At 35.9% G+C, this 20,534-nt stretch overlaps 1 protein-coding gene across 1 annotated transcript in view; it reads right to left on the bottom strand.

Moving 5' to 3' along the window:
- Positions 1-847: 847 nt before the first annotated feature.
- Positions 848-20,534, bottom strand: part of BCAP29 (B cell receptor associated protein 29) — a 41,577-nt gene continuing 21,890 nt past the window's right edge. Inside the window, exons 6-8 of the mRNA XM_072401663.1 lie at positions 18,888-18,999; positions 5,979-6,079; positions 848-4,807 (exon numbers count right to left, since the gene is read on the bottom strand). Coding sequence (XP_072257764.1) covers positions 4,769-4,807; positions 5,979-6,079; positions 18,888-18,999 — 252 coding nt within the window. The 3' untranslated portion in view covers positions 848-4,768. The remainder of the gene's footprint in view (positions 4,808-5,978; positions 6,080-18,887; positions 19,000-20,534) is intronic.

A 20,534-nucleotide genomic window follows, 5' to 3' on the forward strand; every position in this document is an offset into this window, starting at 1 on the left:
GTAACTTCTTTGGTACGAGACTTTGAAATGGAAGAGAAAAATGACATAATAAAAGTAGCACTTTGTTTTACAAATATTTTTGCTTGAATATTTTTCTTGTCTTTACATATTACTCCATATAAAAAATACCCCCAATAGTAGGCCATAGCGGTGCACAAACAATTGATTTGTATTGAGTGAATAAATTTGAAAATAACTTGACGTACCCTAAAAAGTTTCTATGGTGGGAACAGTGGTAAATTGCAGTCTCCTTGACAACACATAGGGGGTTAGGTTCTGCCTGAGAGTGTTGCCAAATTTGTAGTGTAAGCTTTGGCATTTGACAGTGGAATGACAGCAAACAGGTACTACAAGGTGCCTGCACTTCAGCAATGTTGTTACTATAGACAAGTATCAGACAAAATCAGGATTCCTTCCAGGTTTGGTCTGTAGTAGTGGTACCACAATGAAGTAAGCATGCATTGGAAATGAAATCCTCCATTGACATTGGTTTCTTCCTGCCTACAGAAGATGTTTAGTGGTATAAGATATTGCTTTGTCATGCCTATTGAATGTTTCGCAGAACTAATCTCCTTTTTGTGACTTGACCACATAAACTAATATGGCAGCAATCCCTCTATCTATGCTGCATCTTATAAAATAGGGAGTAGGACAGGCAAGATATAAATTGAAACTGAGTTTAGTAGATTATTTCATTTTATATTCACGTTTTTATAAAATAATTATCATCGTATGTAGCCCTAAATTACATATGTAAAACTAACACAACCATATAGGTCTGATAGATTACCCCTTATAGAAACTGATTTTATTTTGACTGTATACACACAAATAAAAAACGTCACACTTTACTCACACAGTAGGAAAATATTTATTAAGATAATTAATAAAAATATTTTTTGGCAGGTGCATAAGCAAAATGAATTGTAAACAGTTTCTTTTAGTGTGAGAATAGTTTTTGAACTTATTTTACCATATTTCTGCACATTAATGTATTGTAAACAAGGTGACATGTGAAAGCAGCACTTTATCCTAATACATAGCTACAATACATATATTAAATAATTCATGAAGCCGAGATCAAAATTTTTTTTTAAAACATTCCTAATTTAAAATAATACATATAAGAAACAAAAGAGGGAAAGGCATAAGGAGACTATCATTTGTCAAAACCATGTTTGCCCCAATCCTGGCCCAGAATAAGAACACAAAGAACAATAGACAAACTGGGGGGAACAAAGGAATAGGGTAAAGGTAATGAATATCAGTTTAGAACTTGTACATGGATCACTGCAGAAAAAAGGTATAGTGCTTCACTCGAAACTGCGGCCAGGCTAAGGGTGCGTCTATATTTCAAGGACTCACCCCTTACAAATGGGTTTCAATAAAACCAAGTATTATGAATTTTCTTCCGTACCATATATGCAAGCAAACATAGGCAAGACCAAAAGATGTGCAGCATGGTGCCAGTGTCCCTGCTGCAAAAAGAAGTGTTGTCAGCCTGCGGAAATATGTGGTTTCGCTTCTCCGATGTCCTATACCTTTTTGAAATATTCTCATAACCCTTCTCCTGGATCCCACACTATTACACAGTGACTCAAACCTAGTTAAGGGTTGACAAAAGTCCCTAATATTTGTCAGAGACCGCAGAAAGTGGGCCAGTTTTAGCGCTCAAAACAAAGAGCAGGAGCTTCAAAAAAAGAGGTTAGTTTAGGGAGTGAGGCCTAGCAGTCCTGTGCAAAATTTCAAGTCCTGGTTTAGCAATGAAGAGTGGTAACTCACACAAGAGGAGGGGTCCTTAAAATCATTTGAACTCACCAAAATGTATGCCTGTAAGCAGAAAACTGCTCCCCATTTATTAAAGAATTTAAAGATCCCTGCAAGTTGGTGGCCAAATCCTCCCGAAACTCCTTGTAATAGACAAAGTTGGCCTCAATGTCCCTCCCATCATCAGGAGACCTTCTATGAACCCGAGTAATCCAGTTAGTACTGTACATCATCCAGAAACCTTTTTTCGTTAGTGGGAGGCACATATACTGTGCTCAACATGATGATGTTGCCATCCAATGTCCCTTTCACAATAGAATCCATACCTCTTATCCAGGTATGGGTTGCCTCATTGACAGAAGACTGAGACAGGATGCAAACTCACTTTGCTTTTGAATCCCTAGAGCAGCTAACCAATCTTCTATTTGAGAGGTTAGGAATCCTATCCTAATGGATCTTCAGCAATTATGTCACCTGGGCCCCCCGTCTGTATAATTCATCCCACAACAAGGAACATTTTTCTGGGGCATTTAGCCCTTTTGCTTTTAAGGGAGACTCCTACTTTTAAAATAATCATGCAGCAAATGCTGTGTCTGTAAAATAGCAAGCCCTTATTCAGGTGCCAAGGGCACACTCGTAGCTCTGGCTGACAGGATAAATAGGCAAATACAGTCACACTAATGCTCATGAACATGATTGTTTACCAGAAAAGGTTTTGTTTTTTGCCGAATCATATTCCCTCAAACACTTTACTGGTAATCAGTCTAAACGAGGGCTGAGTATGCAGATTTCAAAACTTGATGAGCTGTAATATGTTCCTGGTTATTGAATCTAAGTAGTAAAAGTGGACAACCGCAAACAGTCACCACAACAGTCATGTAGTTATCATTTTTATGTGATTACAAATGACAGTGATTGTATTTCTCTCTCATGGCTGGTTCTCTTTAAAATAAATTTTGGACTTGTAGCTTTAAAGTATTTAGAAATCAGTGCTTTTAAAAATCTATTAAACTATTATAAAAGCATGCATTTTCTTTCCTTAAACATGATCCTGCTATCCAGAAAATTAAAATACAAAGGATACAACAGTAAAGCGTAGCTTATTTACTCAAAAATATCACATGCATGAACGGATAATTTATCTCAATATAGGATATAGGAAAATATAGGATCTGCTTTCAAAGTTTGGATTAAGCAGGACTTTTTTGCAGAAAGCAACAGGAGATGTCCCTTCTTTAATAAGCATTCTCACCTGCCTGATCACCGATCTGCACATGCTGAAGCACCCTGGATTCCCCTGCAGCTGCCGCCATTGAAAGAACTGTGTTGTAGTTAGGTCATCCAGGCCCAGCAAATCAGGATGGCCAAATAACAAAACAGGGAAGAGAAGGAGGATGAAGATGGCAGCACCAGCAACAGAACATGATTATTGCAAAAGGGACATCACCTGTCCCTTCTCCAATAACGGACCTACCTGGCCGCAGTTTTTTAATTTTGGATTTTGTTTCACATTAAGAATCCTGTGGGGAAGACAAGAGTAAAAAAAAACCTGACTGAATAAGGCAATCCTTTTGTTAGATGGCTTTTGCCTGACAGCCATGTGTAATTGTTTTAGTACTTAAATTATTAAATGTTTTATTGTATTAACCAGATAACCCAAAGTCAAAAATCTAATCCCAATCTTTAAATCTGATATCCAAACTGTGCATCCTTTCCACAACATCACTAGGATACCACATCCCTAGATAGATTATAATACAATGAAAAACAACAGATGGGACTTTAAAGACATCAACATATTTTCATAGGTTAAAAATTTTAATGTGCAAAAATCAAAACCATAATAAAAACCTTTCTTTATCTGCACAGTGAACTGTCAAAGAGTTTCACAGACATCAATATGCTATCAGATATCAATCAGATATTCACAGATGAGTACAGCAGGACATACATTCTTACATGTTAGTCAGAAGAGGGAGTGTTCTGATATCAAGTACCTCCTGTACTAAACGCTTCGATAAGCAAGTAACTCAAGTAACTTGTTTCAGAAAAAGAGGGGCTCATATGCCTAATGCATTGTCTTAGGTAACTATCCAAAAAAGAATTGTATATTTCTGTAGAAATAGGTTTTTTTTTTTGTTTTTACTTTTGATGTCTCAAAATTCCTATCCATTGTTTTCCATTGTATTACTTCATGATCTTGTTATAGATCATAATTGGCTACCTTTTCTAGCATAAAAACTTTAATATATTTTTACACATTTTTGTTAACAATATGTGAGATTTTACAGGACATTAAAACTTCAGTGTGGCAACAATATTAATTGTCTCAGTACAGTGTCAATGCATGGGGATACAAGGAAACAAAACTAAGGCATGCAAACCCTTACTATTTAAACCTATATTTGCTAAGAGAACTTAACAAATGTCTTCACAGCGGAGATATGTATAAGCTTTAAAAACACCCCAAAATTGGTAAAGGTTACCACAGTGCAATACCTGCAACAACGGATATTGTGGCAGTATTATATAGACTTTTATTTTTTGTCAGAAATACCAGAAACTCATATTACTTATTACTTTATTAATAATAATAAAAAAAAGCGCCTGACTTTGCACTGACATCATGCATGCATATTCCAGGCCAGTGACAAAACAAATATTGAGCCTATAGCCAGGGAGGAGACTTTAATGTTAGGAGATAGGTCAGCAATGACAGCCTCTGTATTTCTTATTATTGCAGATTTCTTTTACACTTAAAAAACTAACAAAAGTTTGTTCGGTGACCATCTGAAGTGTATTTTAACAACAAAATTACATTTGGTGGTAGAAATAAAATAGACATTAGGAAATAACAAAGACTGTTTCCCTAATCACACAGAAGAACCTAAATAACTTTGCATTTTTCTATTGCATATTTCCTCAAAATTGCAAAAATAAAGCAAGACTGTAGAATAACTTTTCACATCCTTATGGTCTCTTGGACAAAAAATTCAAACAGTTACTGGTCTTTCTTATCATCTTGTTCTTCTTTGATATTCTGTAGAAAAAAAGAATAACATTCTTAATAAAAAAAGACATTGGCTTACATAAATCTGCAGTCACAGGTAATAATACATACAATACCCTGGTGCAAATGAACAGTTGGTACTAAGCTCACCTATCCTACATATGTATCTACCACCAAGTGCATGTGTTTGTGCCTTCCATCACCATTCACAAAATTATGAGTGAAAAAGACTGCTTTATACATTTAAGTTTGAGGGATGTCATATCCCTATGATTCCTGTACGTTAAGTAAAAGTAAATAAGGTAAAAATGCTCAAACAAACATATTAGGAGTTTACCATATATCTTAAAAATAGCAAATGAGATCACACATACCAGAAAATGAAATGCATGTCTGAACAGAAGGACAACTAAATGCATCTGTGAAGGTTCTCATTAACTCATATCATGGTATACCTAGCAGTAGCTAGTTACATTAGTAGCATGTACTCTCCTCATTGACCTGTACATCAGTCATTCTTTTGTTGGTCACATATGAATCCATGAACAATGCTGGGCGACCTCTTTACACGTCTGATTCTCACACAAAACAAGCCTGGCCGTACATAACATTAATCTTTAAAGAGTGCCTTGAACTGACACCAGATCAAAGCAGAACATATTTGTGTGGCCACAGGTGAACAGGAGAAAGAAATACACAGTATTCATTGATGACTTCTGGTTTTGATTTGTTCAGTTTGTAAAAAGCACACAACTCCAATAATCTATTAAGCAACAGTTTGGGAAGTAATTGGTTATGAACAGTAATGCTGTGTTTTGACCATTGTGAAACTGAAGTTTATTGTTTGATGAGGTCAGTAAAAGCATGCTTCCATATAAAAGGGATACATACATGCCAAAAATTCACTGGTATTCACATATGTAATATCCATTCATCTAAACCAATCACATTTCATAGATTTACAACTTTGAAATTCCCCTAATAAAACCTGTAAGGGATGAAATGAGGTGTCTGTACAGGATAGTAAAAACATGTACTGAACAAGCTTCAGTGTGGGGCAAACATATGTGTTATGCAGTCCAAAATCTCCAAAAAGTCAACAAGTTTGCACTGACAAGAAGACTACCAGAACCACTTTAACAGCACCGGAATGAGCTCTATAAAACAAAAAGAAATCCTGACAATCACGTACAGTACAGACCTGTAGCTGCTCATGTTCCTTTAGAAGACGATCATACTCTCTTGTAAGGCCTTCACTCTGCTTCTTCAATGCAACAGCTTCTGCTTGGGATTTGGAAAAAGCTGAAATAATAGTACAAAACATTAGACTATAGAAAAACAAAACAAAATAGTAAAGAAAGTAACCCTGTTGATTTGTTGGTGATCTTCTACAATTAAGGTTGTTAATACTGGCTCCTTAGGTGAAGAATATTCAAGTTGATTCAATCAAATATGAACTGCACTGAAAGTTAACAGTAACTGAATATTAGTAACCTATTCTCATATTAAACTTTCACTTAACTATTCACAGTAAAGATTAGAGACAGAAATACATATGAAGAACCAATATATCTACCGATTAATACCAATACTACTGCACCTAGCAATACCAATGGCAGCTGTGGAATTTTAGGTTACCCCCTCTATTTTAATATTACCTGAATTGTTTGCTACATACTTTACTATTTTTCAATGGTGTGGACTGACTATATGATGTCTAGTGTGCAAGAGAGTTTTTAAAAGCTTAAAGTGGAACTAAATTCCCAATTTGCAAATTCAGGCAGGTGGTTATTGAAAAGGGACAGGCAATTTTTGCGATGACTGTTTTGATTGCTGCCCAGCTGTCAAATTTTGCTGAGCTGCTCATGCACAACACAGTGTGTCAGTTACCAGGGAAATTTCCCTTGCACATGGCGAGAATGAATGAGCTCCCCTCCGCCTGACAGAAGTAGTGTCATTCCTGCATAGTCAATCAAGATGGCTAAAGATCGTCTTCAGGAAGGAAAGAAGAAGGAAAATGATGGCACCCTGTAACAGGACAGGGATAGGTGAGTAATCATAGTTTTTGTTCTGCTTTAAATAAAAATAGCGGCCGCTAACCTTTCAGACCTCACGGACCACTAAATTCATCATTTTAAATCTTGCGGACCAATAATACAAATTCTTTAAAAAAGATAAATACATTTGTAAAAAAAATGATCTTCCTAATAGTGCCTGACAAGGACCGTGGAGGCTCTGATTGATTGATCAGCTCACGGTTAAGTGAAGTATTACTATTGTTACTATTATCATTAGTTGCATTATCTTTGGTATTACTAAAGAAATGCAACATATTCGTTTGCTTTTTCTCACTCATTATGTGTTTATTTCATTCAAATCTAAGACCAAACAACAAATGATAGTTATCAAAGTTAAACTATTTGATGCCATTAAATATAACAGAGAAAGAAAATACACAGCTAAGGTCATACTTACCTAAAAGAGCATCTGAGAAAAAAACAAAAAAAATAAATCAAGCAGATGGAGAATCGGTATTCGCGGAGCGGGGGGTGACTGTTGTAATGGTGGAAACAATACTGAAGCGTATGGCTCTGCAACAGTCGCCTCATACAACTTAACACTACAGGAACGTCATGCTCCGCCTCCCTTGTTTTTCCGTCTCTAGTAGTTTGTAAATTTAGTACAATATAAAGGCAAAAATTTTCATTCAAAATATAAGAATTTTTTAGAATATTGTTCAAAATTTTCTTGTGGACCACAAATATAGATTTTACTTACACTAATCCTACTATGTATATTTCCCAATGAAACAAGCTCCTCAATCTGGATTATCTCCATTTAAGAGTCTCACTATCTAACACCACTGCCCAATCTACCTCTATCTGAACCATCTAGCTGAACCTGTTAGTACACTCCATTCTACTTAGCTACTTATATATCTCAAACTTACCAATATGCTCTCTAACCTCCCCTAAAGAAGCCTTACGTTGAAATGCGTCAGAAAACGGAGACCGCTTACTATTATGCGTTCGATTTGAGATAAGAGTGTATATCTTTACTAAGTGTACGCTGTTCCTATTACTTAGTTGAACTGTGTTAAGTCTAAAAGCATTGAACCTAATGTATTTTTTTTTTTTTTTGTCATATACAATGTGTCTTTTATACTGAATTAGTTGCTGCAAAGAGCCGTTCTTTCAAATCATCTAGTTTCTCGTTTTTACTTTTTAAAGGCATGATCACGTTGACATCATTTTTTTTACTTGCCAGTGTCTGAAGCACAATATCTTAAAGTGTACCTAAACTCAGAAATTTCACTTTACATAAAAGGGTAGACAACCCTTTTATGTAAGGTAAAAATTCTGTTGTTTTTTTTTTTTTTTCTTTTTAAGTGGAACACAACAAAAAAAGGGTGCAGCACCGCCTCCTAATAAATGAATGGGAGCGCAAAGCCTCCCGGGATACCTACGTCACGCATCCCAGAAGGCTCTTGGGTGCTCCTTCAGCGCATGCCAGAGAAAAATTTGCCGATCTCACTCATGCGCAGTGAGATTGGCAAGTTTTTTTTTCATCCTACGTCACCCAATCTCGCGTCTGGGTCTGGTGACTTAGGAAGAACTACCTGGAAGAAGAGGGGAAGATGACGGTGACTGGAGCGCCGGCTCTGGGACAGAATGCCGGGGCGACGCAGAACCCGATGCAAAACACCTCCGGATGGATTGGACTGCCCCGTGGGATTGAAGGTAAGTGTATTTTTTTTATTTTAGGCACTTTTCAGTTTAGTTCCTCTTTAAGTCAAATGTTCTTCTCTACAATAAAAGTCCCATTTTGTTTTTGTTTTTTTTTTAATATCTCTGCAATAGCACTAAGTGTAAAGCAGCAAGTGGTTTATACACACACAAAACATGCCAATGATCGAAAAAACATTATTAATAAAAACCCAACACAGCCGATTAACACTCACTGCTGTGAACCATTGCAATGCTTTTTAGTAGCACACAATATCCCTGAAAGTTGATCCTTTTTTATCCCTAGTTGGATGATTGAACAAACAATAAGTATTCCACCATTAAACTTATTTGTTAATGCTTAAAATAATTTATTGACAGTAGGAAATCCCCTTCGGGTTCTGTAGCATGTAATTGTCCCTTCATATTATCCTAAAACTATTAACTGCAGGTGATATATGAGCTAAAACTGACAGATTGTGCTTGAAAAATGACATTTTGACCAGTTATATACACAAGTTTTCTGGAGAATGCCTGTAATGTGAGACAAATGTATCTTTTGCATTGTTTTACAAACCAAGGCACACTGCCCTTGTTTAAAGTAACAACACTATTATCACTCATCTGAAGGACACACTATGTAGACATCAACATAACAACAACACTGCACATTGTTTCCATGTTTTGGGTATAAGGTCACACAATGTCTTTTGCTGGGAGGAAAAAAAAAAAAGCTGTAACGCCTAATTTCTCAGTTTTACATTCTGTTTTATTTACTAGGGTAAATAAATAAATGCAAGGCTTTATTTAATGTTTTTATGAAATATGTTGATGTGATGTTTTTTCTGACTAAACAAATCTATGAGAAAAAGAAAACCTATATATTTTTTTTCCAGAATGTTTTGGTTTTACAGATAGGGAAACTATAGAGGATTTTATGTAAGAATATGAATTTATATCGAGATACTCCTTATATTAGTTTCAGTTGTAGGACTAAAAATATCAAATATAAAATTATTGTATTATTTCACTCTATTTGCCATTTTCAGAATTTAAACTTTTTTCAATAATGGCCAATGTTTGTCAATTACCAAAAATACTGATGTACTGTATACTGTTTAATGCTAACAAACAAGATCTATTTTTTTTTTTAAATTTGTTTCTTTCATAGTGATATTGGTAGATTCTTGTATTTATCATGTAAAGGTAAATATGAAGAAAATGCCTGCTCAAAATTTTTGCAAACCTAAGACGTCAAACACTCAATGACAATGTTTACTCATTGCCCAATTATTCAATCAACAAAACTGTGAATAAATATATATCATCACTTTTTAACTAATTTTAAGAGTTCACATTTCACTGTTCTAACCCCCTTAGTTTTGGAACTGTGGGTGGATTTACAAAGTGATGCCCGCAGGGCAACAGCATCACATATCTGAAGCTCCACAGAGGCAGGAAACATACATCAATAAACTGTGTGCAAGCATTAAGAGATGATTGGCATCCCTGGACACTCCATGCCTACAGTCATATGCAAACCTTCAACGGTAATGCTGCAACTTGGGCCAAGCTAAGTGGTGAAGCTGGCAGTTTAGGCACAAGAAGACTAGGAGAGTGTCCAGGATGATTTACACCTCTGCACCAATATTGCAGAAGCACAGAGTGGAAATAACCTAGTTTTCCTATTGTTGTCATCAGGAAGAAAGTGGCAGGATCACCAGGGATTTAGCATACAGATAGAAAGAATTATATTAATGGGCACATAGGGATTAAATACAGACTACATTTGTAAAATTAAATGGAGTTAATAATGGTTCCAACCTATATCAGGTTATTGCTGTATGGGAACGTCACTGGGGAACGCGGGAACGCCCCCCTCCCCCCAATTCTTGTCCTAACAGGAAACATTTTCATAGGATAAAAAAGATAAAATTTGATTGAGGAAAACATCAATAAGGTGATGGAATTAAAATTTTCCTATATTCTACTGCACTACTACCAACTGACACCTGCAATAAACTTTAAAGAGGGACCAACCCTTCTAAAGCTACCCAATAATAATAATAATAATAATAGAAAGAAAAAAAGTTTTGTATGGAGGTACTCTATAAGTTGTTTAAATAGAACCGCAAATCAAAATTGCTATAACAATAATATGGCAACTTAAATTGGAAATATTCTCCACACGCATCATCCTGGCACAGCCAATGAAGACATTCGAAGATTGTCTTCAGGAAGTAAAGAAAAAGGAAAATAGTGGGGCCCTGTGGTGAAACAAAGAGAGGCGAGTACTTGCAAGTTTAGTTCCACTTCAACGGATATGTGAACCCCTAATTCATTAATACCCTCAATAAAGTTCTCCTATTTGGACCTGGTAAATACACCATTGAATCCTTTTTTTGTTATACCTGGGTAATAAATACAAAAAAAACTTGTCAGAAAACCCAACCCAATCTCCCTGCTCATGTTTTTGTTTTTTTAAGTCAGCTGTTGTAGTAAAAATGTCAAAAAATGGGAACAACAACACAGCAGGGGACTTCAAAGAGTCACACAATTTTGTAAAAGCATGTTCTGTACAAATTTAAGAGTATATTGAGATGCTAGGCGGGAGACTTTTGGGCTGCTCAGACACAGATCACAGAGATGATAAATCATTGAAAATCCAGATTCTACTACTATGATTGCAGAGCAGCTGTAAGACTAGAAAAGCAACAAAATACTTTGGTGGACACTTACCAAATAAATTTGAAACAAATTTAGATCAAATCAAGTTGCCTTGCTTTAGTGGATTAATGATCCAACCCTTGCTTCTACATTCTTGATTTAATCCTGAAGAAAAAAATGATTTTTACTCCAAACATATGCCTAATTCAAAATGGGGCCCGCTTTCATTCAGATGCCCTGCAAGTGAAATACAGCCAAAGGAGTAATTTAATGGAAAGTAATGGAATCTGCGTCACCATCAGTTTCACTGCTTCTGATTGGCATAGCTGTGCCACAGAATTGATAAATGTCTCCATAAGTTTTACAAATATGAATGCACTGTTCAATACCTTGCAGTTTTCAGGTGTTTGATTTCTAAAAAAAAATCCAAAATAGGTTAGTCCTACTTTAATTTGTTAAGCTTTGAACCCAGAATAAGAATTAATAAATGAGATCAAAGTCAAATCACAGGTGCATCCTAATTTGCATACTTGTTATAGCTCTCAGAATTTGAATTAGAAATAAAGCAAGGGGGTCAATTTGAAAACTAGGACCTTCAAAACAAAAAGTTTAACCCACATATTACTTTTAGTACAAGTCTACTTTATAGTAAATATGTCTTAAATCAAAAATACAGTCTGATGTAATCTGCCACGTTAAGTCTCCTAGGCTTACTACTACTTCGGGAAGTTGTGTACAGCACCCCTTCAGCCCTCTCCCACAAACTACTTTTATTGCAAATATTTAGTGCTGCTGTCAAAGCATCTAAAAAGTGATTGTATGAAACACAGAAAAGGTTTTATTTAGAAATGGCATTATCATTTCAATGGGGGAATGGAGGAAAGGCAAAAAATTAGCAGAATTAGGGTCGGCTTTAATACCCTTGAATAGCTTCTCTAAAGATTTTTTTGGAAGTGTCCTTTGACAATTAGAATATTAGTATGCTAACAAAGTTTGTTTGCTTTGTAAAATCTCCCATAAAATTTACCAATCAAATAACATTTAAAGTGTTTACAAATGACAGCTTGCCAAAAAGTTTTGTCTCTGCTTCCAGATAAACACTGTCAGTACAAGGTGTATATACTCATGTTTCCAGAGAAATGAAAGGTATGAACAATTCAGCGAATGACGCATTTTATTGTCACACAATATTTGTTGCCAAAACTGACTTGGGTTTTTGAAATGTTTCTTTTTACTTCAATGAGGCCAGAACATTTCCTGTGATAAGTCATTCCACATTACCAGGAAAGCAGTTTAAGGTAAAAAATTTTTTTTTACTGAAGTCTGTTTTACTGCAAATGCAACATGTGTAGACAGTTACTTTAATAAACAAATGGCAAAAGGTGAAGCAAAAACTAAAAATAGCATTTCACAATAAATCTGGGTGTCTGTAAAGCAAACTTGTATTTTGCCCATTGCATATAGGCATATGAATACTTTTTTAGGGGATGGAGGTGGAGCAAGTGATATTTGCCATGTGACAAGGCTGGGCTAAAGAGAACTATCACACATGATGGCCATAGCACTGTGTAAGCTATGACTCCAGAGATTCTTAACTGGCACAGGTCTTTTCTTTACTCCTCATAAAGGGGAGTGAAAGGGAGATACAGTGGTGCTTGAAAGTTTGTGAATCTTTTAAAATGTTCCATATTTTTATATGAATGTGGCCTAAAACAACATCTGATTTTCAAACTATTTTCAAGTTCTAAAAATAGATAGAAGAAAACCTAGTTGAACAAATGAAACAAAAAACTTTTATATTCGATGTATTGACTGAAAAATCAGCGTGTGGCAACAGTAAGTAAATCCTTAGGATTATCATAAAAGGTGTAAAGGTGAAATCAGAATTCTAAAAGTAGTAAAACAAATGCAACATAAAATATTATATTTGGTATGTATTATTATTGTATTATTGAAAAATATATTCAATACAATATATTGCAAAAGTAGGTGAATTGAGTTCTCATTGTTTGGTGTGACCCTCTTACAGCAAAAACTGCAAGGAAACCTTTGTAATAACTGGTAATAAGTCCTATATCTCTATATTTAAAGGAATTTTAGCCCATTCAAACCCTTTTTTTGGTTTATTTTGTGTGCCCAAACCAGAACTCTCCCACCACCAAGTTTCACAGGTGGGATAAGGTTCATATGTTGGAATGCAGTGTTTTTGTTTCTCCAGCTCTTTTAAAGTTTTTGACTTTTTAAATGAAAAAGTTCTATTTTAATTCATCCGTTTACAAAACATTCTTCCAGCATCGTTCTGGTCCACATGGTTATTAGCAAACTGTAGATGGTCAGCAATATTTTGGGGGGAGAGCAGTGGCTTTCTCCTTGCTACCCTGCCATACACACCACTGATGTTCAATGGTCTCCTGCTGGTGGACTCATGAACAAAAACATTCGTTAATGTGAGACCAGCCTTCAATTCTTTAGAAGTAACCCTGTGTTTCTTTGTAACATCTCTAACCTTGCCTTGCAGTTGGAGTTATCTTGATGGTCCACCACACTCTGGTTAGGGTAACAGTCTTGAAATTCCTTCATTTGTACACAATATTTCTGACTGCTGACTGATGGAATCTAAACACTTTCCAGATGGTCTTGTAACGTTTTCAAACAACATGGGCATCAGCAAGTCTTTTTCTGAGGTCCTCAGACACCTCTTTTGTTTGAGCCATGATAAATGATATCATGCTTGATACCATAATACAAATGTGTTGTATGTGTGATCAGGCTTTGGTGGATTCCTGTCCTAATAATAATATATGTCCTATAATAATCCGGAGGTTTGATTTACTTTTGCCACACACAGGTATTTCAATTATTACAAGACCCAATATAATACGATTTTGTTCATATGTTTAACTAGGTCAGGGGTCGGCAAACTCCGGCCTTTAGGCCAGATACGGCCCAGCCGGTAGTTCGTTCCAGCCCAACTCCCCAGGCCGATCAGGCCTAATGCCGGCCAGCCAGATCTGCCAGGGACCGTTAGGAACTGCCGGAGCCTCCTCCTTGCTGTTGCTCCCTCATTTATCGCGGACGGCGTTGATACTTCCGCCGCTGCGGTAAATAGGGAAAGCTCCCTAAAGGGAAATCCCTCTCCTCCGCAATGCATACGAGAGGGCGTTCCCTTGTGGTGGGTGGAGCCATTAGGGCGGGACTCAGAGTCCAGCCTAATGTGCTCCCGCCCACCCCTGAATTGGCCTATTTTTCATCATCTACTTGTAGGACTTGTTTGAAAATCAGTAGATGTTTTTGGTCGCATTCATATATAAAAATAGAGCATTTTAAAGGGTTCACAAACTTTACTCAGTGTAACTCCATCCCCCAGTTTAGTATATGAAAGCTTTAGCTTTGCTGTTCCTGCAAATGTGTGCTGTAACCTTATTTACCTTTTGGCAAAACAAGTATAGATAGTCCTAGTAACAGGACAGGGTCTGTCCTTTTTATACAAAGTAATTTTGGTCTAGCAAAAAAAAAGTCATGTTGTCTTCAAAAAAACATACAGACACATTTTTGCCCTGAGTGTCAAATATGATGGAGAAAAACAATACACTAATTTTAGTACTGATCATATGTCAGTATGACAGGACATATGATGATCACAGTAGTCAACACCAAAAATGCACCCTAATAAACTACCATGTTTGCTCCTCCTATAAGCACTTCTTTTATTAGGTTATTGGGAAAATCAAAGTTAGACATTGTAATATGCTCTTGCCCTCTTTTTAACTAACCAACCATAAAGCGAAATACATCACATTTACAGATGTAAATTATTACCAACCTAGCCACAAGCAATACAAAACTGTTAACTTTTTAAAGTAAGATGAAATAATATGTTAACCTTCTATACAGCTGAAATCCATGATCCCCCCTACCTTTTCACCCGCAACTACCTTTACCTGTTATCAATAAAATTGCCACATTGTGTTTAGAGAATAAATGCTTACTTTGGTAGAAAAGTACCTTTCTATTGCTGATGATATCTTTATCAGCAGCTGCTTCCTACACATTTTCAGATTCCATGGTACATACCTGACAACTAAAAGATAGAGACTATAGACAATGCAGATAAAACAAAGAGTGTGACTGATGACACTGGTAGTCCATTAGCCTGGGAATTGGTGGTATTAGGAGAGTTGCTGTAGCTTCTAAGTGTTGCCTTGTGGGATGCAGAGTGTGCATTATGGGAAGACTACATGATTTAAGATTTCAACATAGCAGTAGAAAACTTAAAGTAAGTTAAGGATGGAGTTCAGCTTCAAAATAGGGAAACTACCTAGAAACCTTTAGGTATATTCCAGAATATGCTTCAGGTAAACCAGTGAATCCCCATTGTCATAAATATCAACATTAAAGCCTAAAGCTAGCCACAATTTCAGTTTTGTAAAGATGTACTGACTCCTCTTACAGATATACATGCTCCTCCACTGAATTTACAGTGCCTAGTCTGATTTCACTGTGCACTTTATTTCACAACTAAAGGACTTCCTGCAACATCCAGCCCTTATCTCTCCAGCATTACTATCCCTGTCCTCAGTCATTTATAATAAGGAGGCACTGAATCACACGTAGATTTTACCTAGGGAGGTAGAGTCCCTTCCTTAAGGTATGATCTGCCTGTAATAAAAAAAGACGCACAAAGAATCAGTAGTTACAAAAAAATAAAAAAAGTTTTCGATTTATGCATGTTATAAGTACTTTGATAAAGCAGGCAGATTAAAACTGCATCTGTAAAACTGAACCAGGAAAATACATTTATAAATAAAATTACTTTTTGTCTGACTTTATGGTAGCTTCCTGTTATCCTCGACAAAAGGGCTATTTAAATACCAATGCAAAGTTGACCACACACATCAATATGATCATTCACACTGATCATTTATTGCAACTAAAATTATTTAATTAAATAAAGATTATAAACAACCAACCTTTTAACCAATCATGTGAGCCCCTTATCAATTTCAACTCTGACAAGTCACTCACCAATGGCAATATTTTATCAATCACCTTTATTTATCCTAAATATCAGCCCTAAATGACCCCTACTTTTACTAGTATTTTATAATATTTTTTTACATTTTACTTTAAGAGTCTTTGTGCTAGAATTATCACTTTGGCATGTAAAATGCACATTTTGTATCAAAAAGACAATAACTATAAAATAAGTATATAAGAGCTGGGAGCTATGCTAGGAATATCACTGCAAATAAAGAGTATGAGAAGCGTTCCAGGGATTAGGCACACCAGAAAACCTATAAGGGGTATATCACTTTTGGGTACACATAATGCCACAAACTAACAAAACTAGTAAAATTATCATGTGAAGATTTTCTGCTGTTTGAACTTTAAAAGAGGATGGATAATTTATATATATATTATTTCATATATTCAATAAATGAAAACTTCATAGATGTAAAATGTGCCTAAAAATAAATATTGTGCCACTGCACAAACCAACTCATAGAAAAAGCAGAGATATAGACAGTACAATATTACTATATATACTGACAAGTTAGTTCACCCTATGAAAAAAAAAAAAGGAAAAAAAGGAAAAAGTCAGTGGCCCAGTACTAGATTGCATTGTGATAACAATCTGATTAAAGCAATCTGACTGTTTTATGTAAAAAGTTTCCAATTTTACCAATGTTCACAAATCCGTTCGTAGTTTCAAGTTCTGTTCTTTTCCACCTTGAAGTTTCACTCTTAAGCTACGTACACACTTCCAATTATTATCGTTGGAAAACGAACGACGAACGATCCTGCACGATATCTACGAACGATCGTATAGCACCGATCCTGCACATAGAGATAACGACACGATCGTTCGTAGATATTGTACACACAATAGATACGATCGTTTGAACGATAGAGGAACTATGTGCACGACAGGAAAGTGAACGAACGTTCGTTCATTACGCATGCTCAGCCCATGGACGATCAACGAACGACCGTACACACGAACGATGTTCAACGATCGTCGTCCAATCCGATCCACCGGTCCGGTCGTTCGTTTCCAACGAGTTTCCTCGTTCGTCGGCGTCGTTGGTTACTTTTTTACGAACGATTTTTTGCCCAATCGATCGTTCGTCGTTCGATTGGAACGATAAAAATTGGAAGTGTGTACGCACCTTTACTGTTGCCTGTGATTAGTAAACTCTTCAACTACTCAAACACAAAGCTCTTACCATCAGAGCCAACATAGACAAAAAACCTTTAAGTAGTTTACCTCCCTGGCATGCACTAAAATGAGCATATCTGTTTTTTGTTGACCTACATTCCTACCCACCCAGTAAGAATGCACACACCATTCCCAATACACTTTTTTAAACCACAAACTTTTGTCCATTTCTAATTAAGGTCACGTTACTTGAAATTTTAGGGAACTAAATAAGTAAGTAAAAAAGTTCTTCAGGAGGAGGATATCCAATTTTTGCAAGGTCAGGTGTTATGGTATTTAATGTAATAGTCTCAGGATGTTACATATAAAACGTCACACCCCTAGTGACATTCATGGTGACATTCATACAGGTCCATTCTGCTTTTATCTAACACTGCAATACTTTATTTGTAAAGCAAACAAGAAGTGTAAAACAGGAATTGCCTCTTATGACTAACTGGTTTTCTTGGAGTTGTTTTACCATGTATGATCACCCTAAACTTAGTACATGTCTAAAATTAGGAATACAGATTGTGGACAATTTTTTATTGTTAATGCGGGGCAGTCTTGAACTTTGCACAGTTCTTAAAATACCCAACTAAAGATTGTAGAGCTAATCAATGATCTTTTTAAACACCAATAATACAGTGATAGGTTAACAAATTTCATATTTTTGAGGTTTTAAAAACCAACCAAATACAGCCAAGGATGCCAAGTCAAGATTGGAGACATTTTTTTAATATTAATACTCTGTTACTAAAGACGTAAGAATATGACACAGATTTTTGCTCTAATACCTTGTAGAGCTAGTTTTTGGACTTCATGTAGTTTTGTACTGGTGATCTAAGTATGTCATCTTGCGTTAGTACTACTACTACTACACAAATACTAAGACAAATATTGCACATGTGAAGATAGCCTTATCGCACACTAAAAATCCCCTTACAGTAATTGGATTAGCATGCCTACATTACCTGACATTGATTAGTATGATGTGGTCAATAGATTAGAGCAAAGAGAGGATGTGTAGCACTTTGGCCTTTGCAGTGTTAAGTCCCAGGAATCTCGGCCGGGACACTAATTGCATGGAGCTTCCAGGTTCTCCCCGTGTTTGTGTGGGTTTCCTCTGGGTACTCTGGTTTCTCCCCACATTCCAAAAACATACAGTTAGATAATTTGGCTTCCCCCCAAAATTGTCCTTAGACTGTATTAAAGACATATGACTGAGGTAGAGACATTAGATTGTGAGACCCTTTGAGGGACAGCTAGTGATATGACTATGGACTTTGTACAGCACCGCGTAATATGTTGGCGCTGTAAAATACTGTGTAATAATAATAAATCATAATACTTTGGAAAACTGTCAGTGGTAAGTATTAGGTTTTTTACAATATATATTCACATTTGCATGTGCACAACTTGCAAAACAATAAAGCGCACAGTGCAATTGTGTAATTTCCTTTTATAATAAATTTAGAAAATGTAAAAGAAACCACTTATTTTCACTACCATGACTCACCTTCTGACAGTCTCTTTAATTCTTCTTTCCCATCTATAATTTCTTTCTTCAGCCTTTCATTCTCTGCTTTAACAACCTTTTCATTTTTGCCATCTTTATTTGAATTCAAAACCTGCACAATGAAAGAAGATTTATTTACAAGCAACATATTTTCTGTCTGTTTATGACAAGGATAATGACAAGGAACTTGTAATGCAGAACTTTTATGAAATCATATTAGTAGTAATAGTTGAAAGGCTGACAGTTTTGTCTTAAACCACTAATGTTTTTACATAAAATTACTTTTTCTGTGCCAATTAGTTTTAAACATGTGGGCTAAAAATAAACATGTCAGGATGACTGTTGTCAGTATTCCTACAGTCTGGATGTGCAGTTAAAGTTCTGAAGTCTGAAGGACAGTGTGAAAAACAGCAAAAAAAAAAAAAAAGACCAGGGTTTATAACCCACAGATACATGTACCGAGGTGCAGACCACTTTAGGGTTTAATAACACCTCACTAACAGCATAATTTTATGCCTAAAGCAGAAAATATAGGAATTGGTATGGTATGTTAACAAATGAAAGAGAAAAGATAAGTGAGCACAGTATTCCTACTCTAATCTTTTGACAGCTAATGTGCACCCCTCCACAACCATTCTATGTGCTAAGGTTATTGTCCAACTGATTCTTTCATTCATTGTGCAATAATTAATTTTGTTGTTTAGAAACCCTCCCTGTATTATTTCATGTAAAGTGCCATTGGGCAGCAAGTCCCCTATTCCTGCCCCACATGTACTGCCCCACATGTACTGGCCTCACTTGTACCATTCCTATTCCTTGCTTGACGCCAAACCTTGACTTATGCCAATAATTGTTGCACTCAATGTTTACACCGCTTTGGTAGAATTCAGTTTGCAAGTCCCTCTGATGCACATCTGAATCTACCCTTTTTCTAATGCTCAAAGGAGGAGATATTTTAGCAATATGGCCAATTCATTAAAAGCCCATTTTTATTGAAACTATTTTATTTATCAATGTAATAGATCCCCATGATCAGAAAATGTTGCGTTCTTTGCTTACTGACTATTGCTTTGTACAGGGGCAGGATTATGTTTTGATCTCAGAACTTTACAACTCTTTTATTATAAAAAATATGTTGCTTTCTTTTGAAACTGCAGCATGGCAGTGAATTCTGGTATTAGGTCTGTGATCTACTATAAAACCAGACGTTCTCCACTTTCACAACTACCAGATTCTTAATACCAGATTAATTAATTACCAGAATTAATTAATTATTTCTCAATTACTGGTGTCCCCAAATGTATTCCACCTAGAATGTATGAAACCTGGATGTTGTTAGCCCCAAGTTTTTAATTACATATTGCAACATTAAAGATTATTTGTCACTGGGTTGCCCAATTAAAATGTGCTTTCAGGAATACTTGAAGATTAGAAGTCTCTTTTAAGGACTCCATTCCATATAATAGTGTGGTGTCATCTGCAAACACAGAAATGGTAGTTTTAACTCCAAACTCCATATCATTTAAACAGTAATGGTTCCAACACTGAACTCTGGGGTACACCACTAATAACATTGGACTATTCAGTTTATGATTCATTAATCACTACTCTAGTGTCAAAAATCTTTTTTTTTCAATTACAGATGGA

The sequence above is a fragment of the Pyxicephalus adspersus genome, chromosome 2 (assembly GCF_032062135.1).
Source record: "Pyxicephalus adspersus chromosome 2, UCB_Pads_2.0, whole genome shotgun sequence".
Lineage (NCBI taxonomy): Eukaryota > Metazoa > Chordata > Amphibia > Anura > Pyxicephalidae > Pyxicephalus > Pyxicephalus adspersus.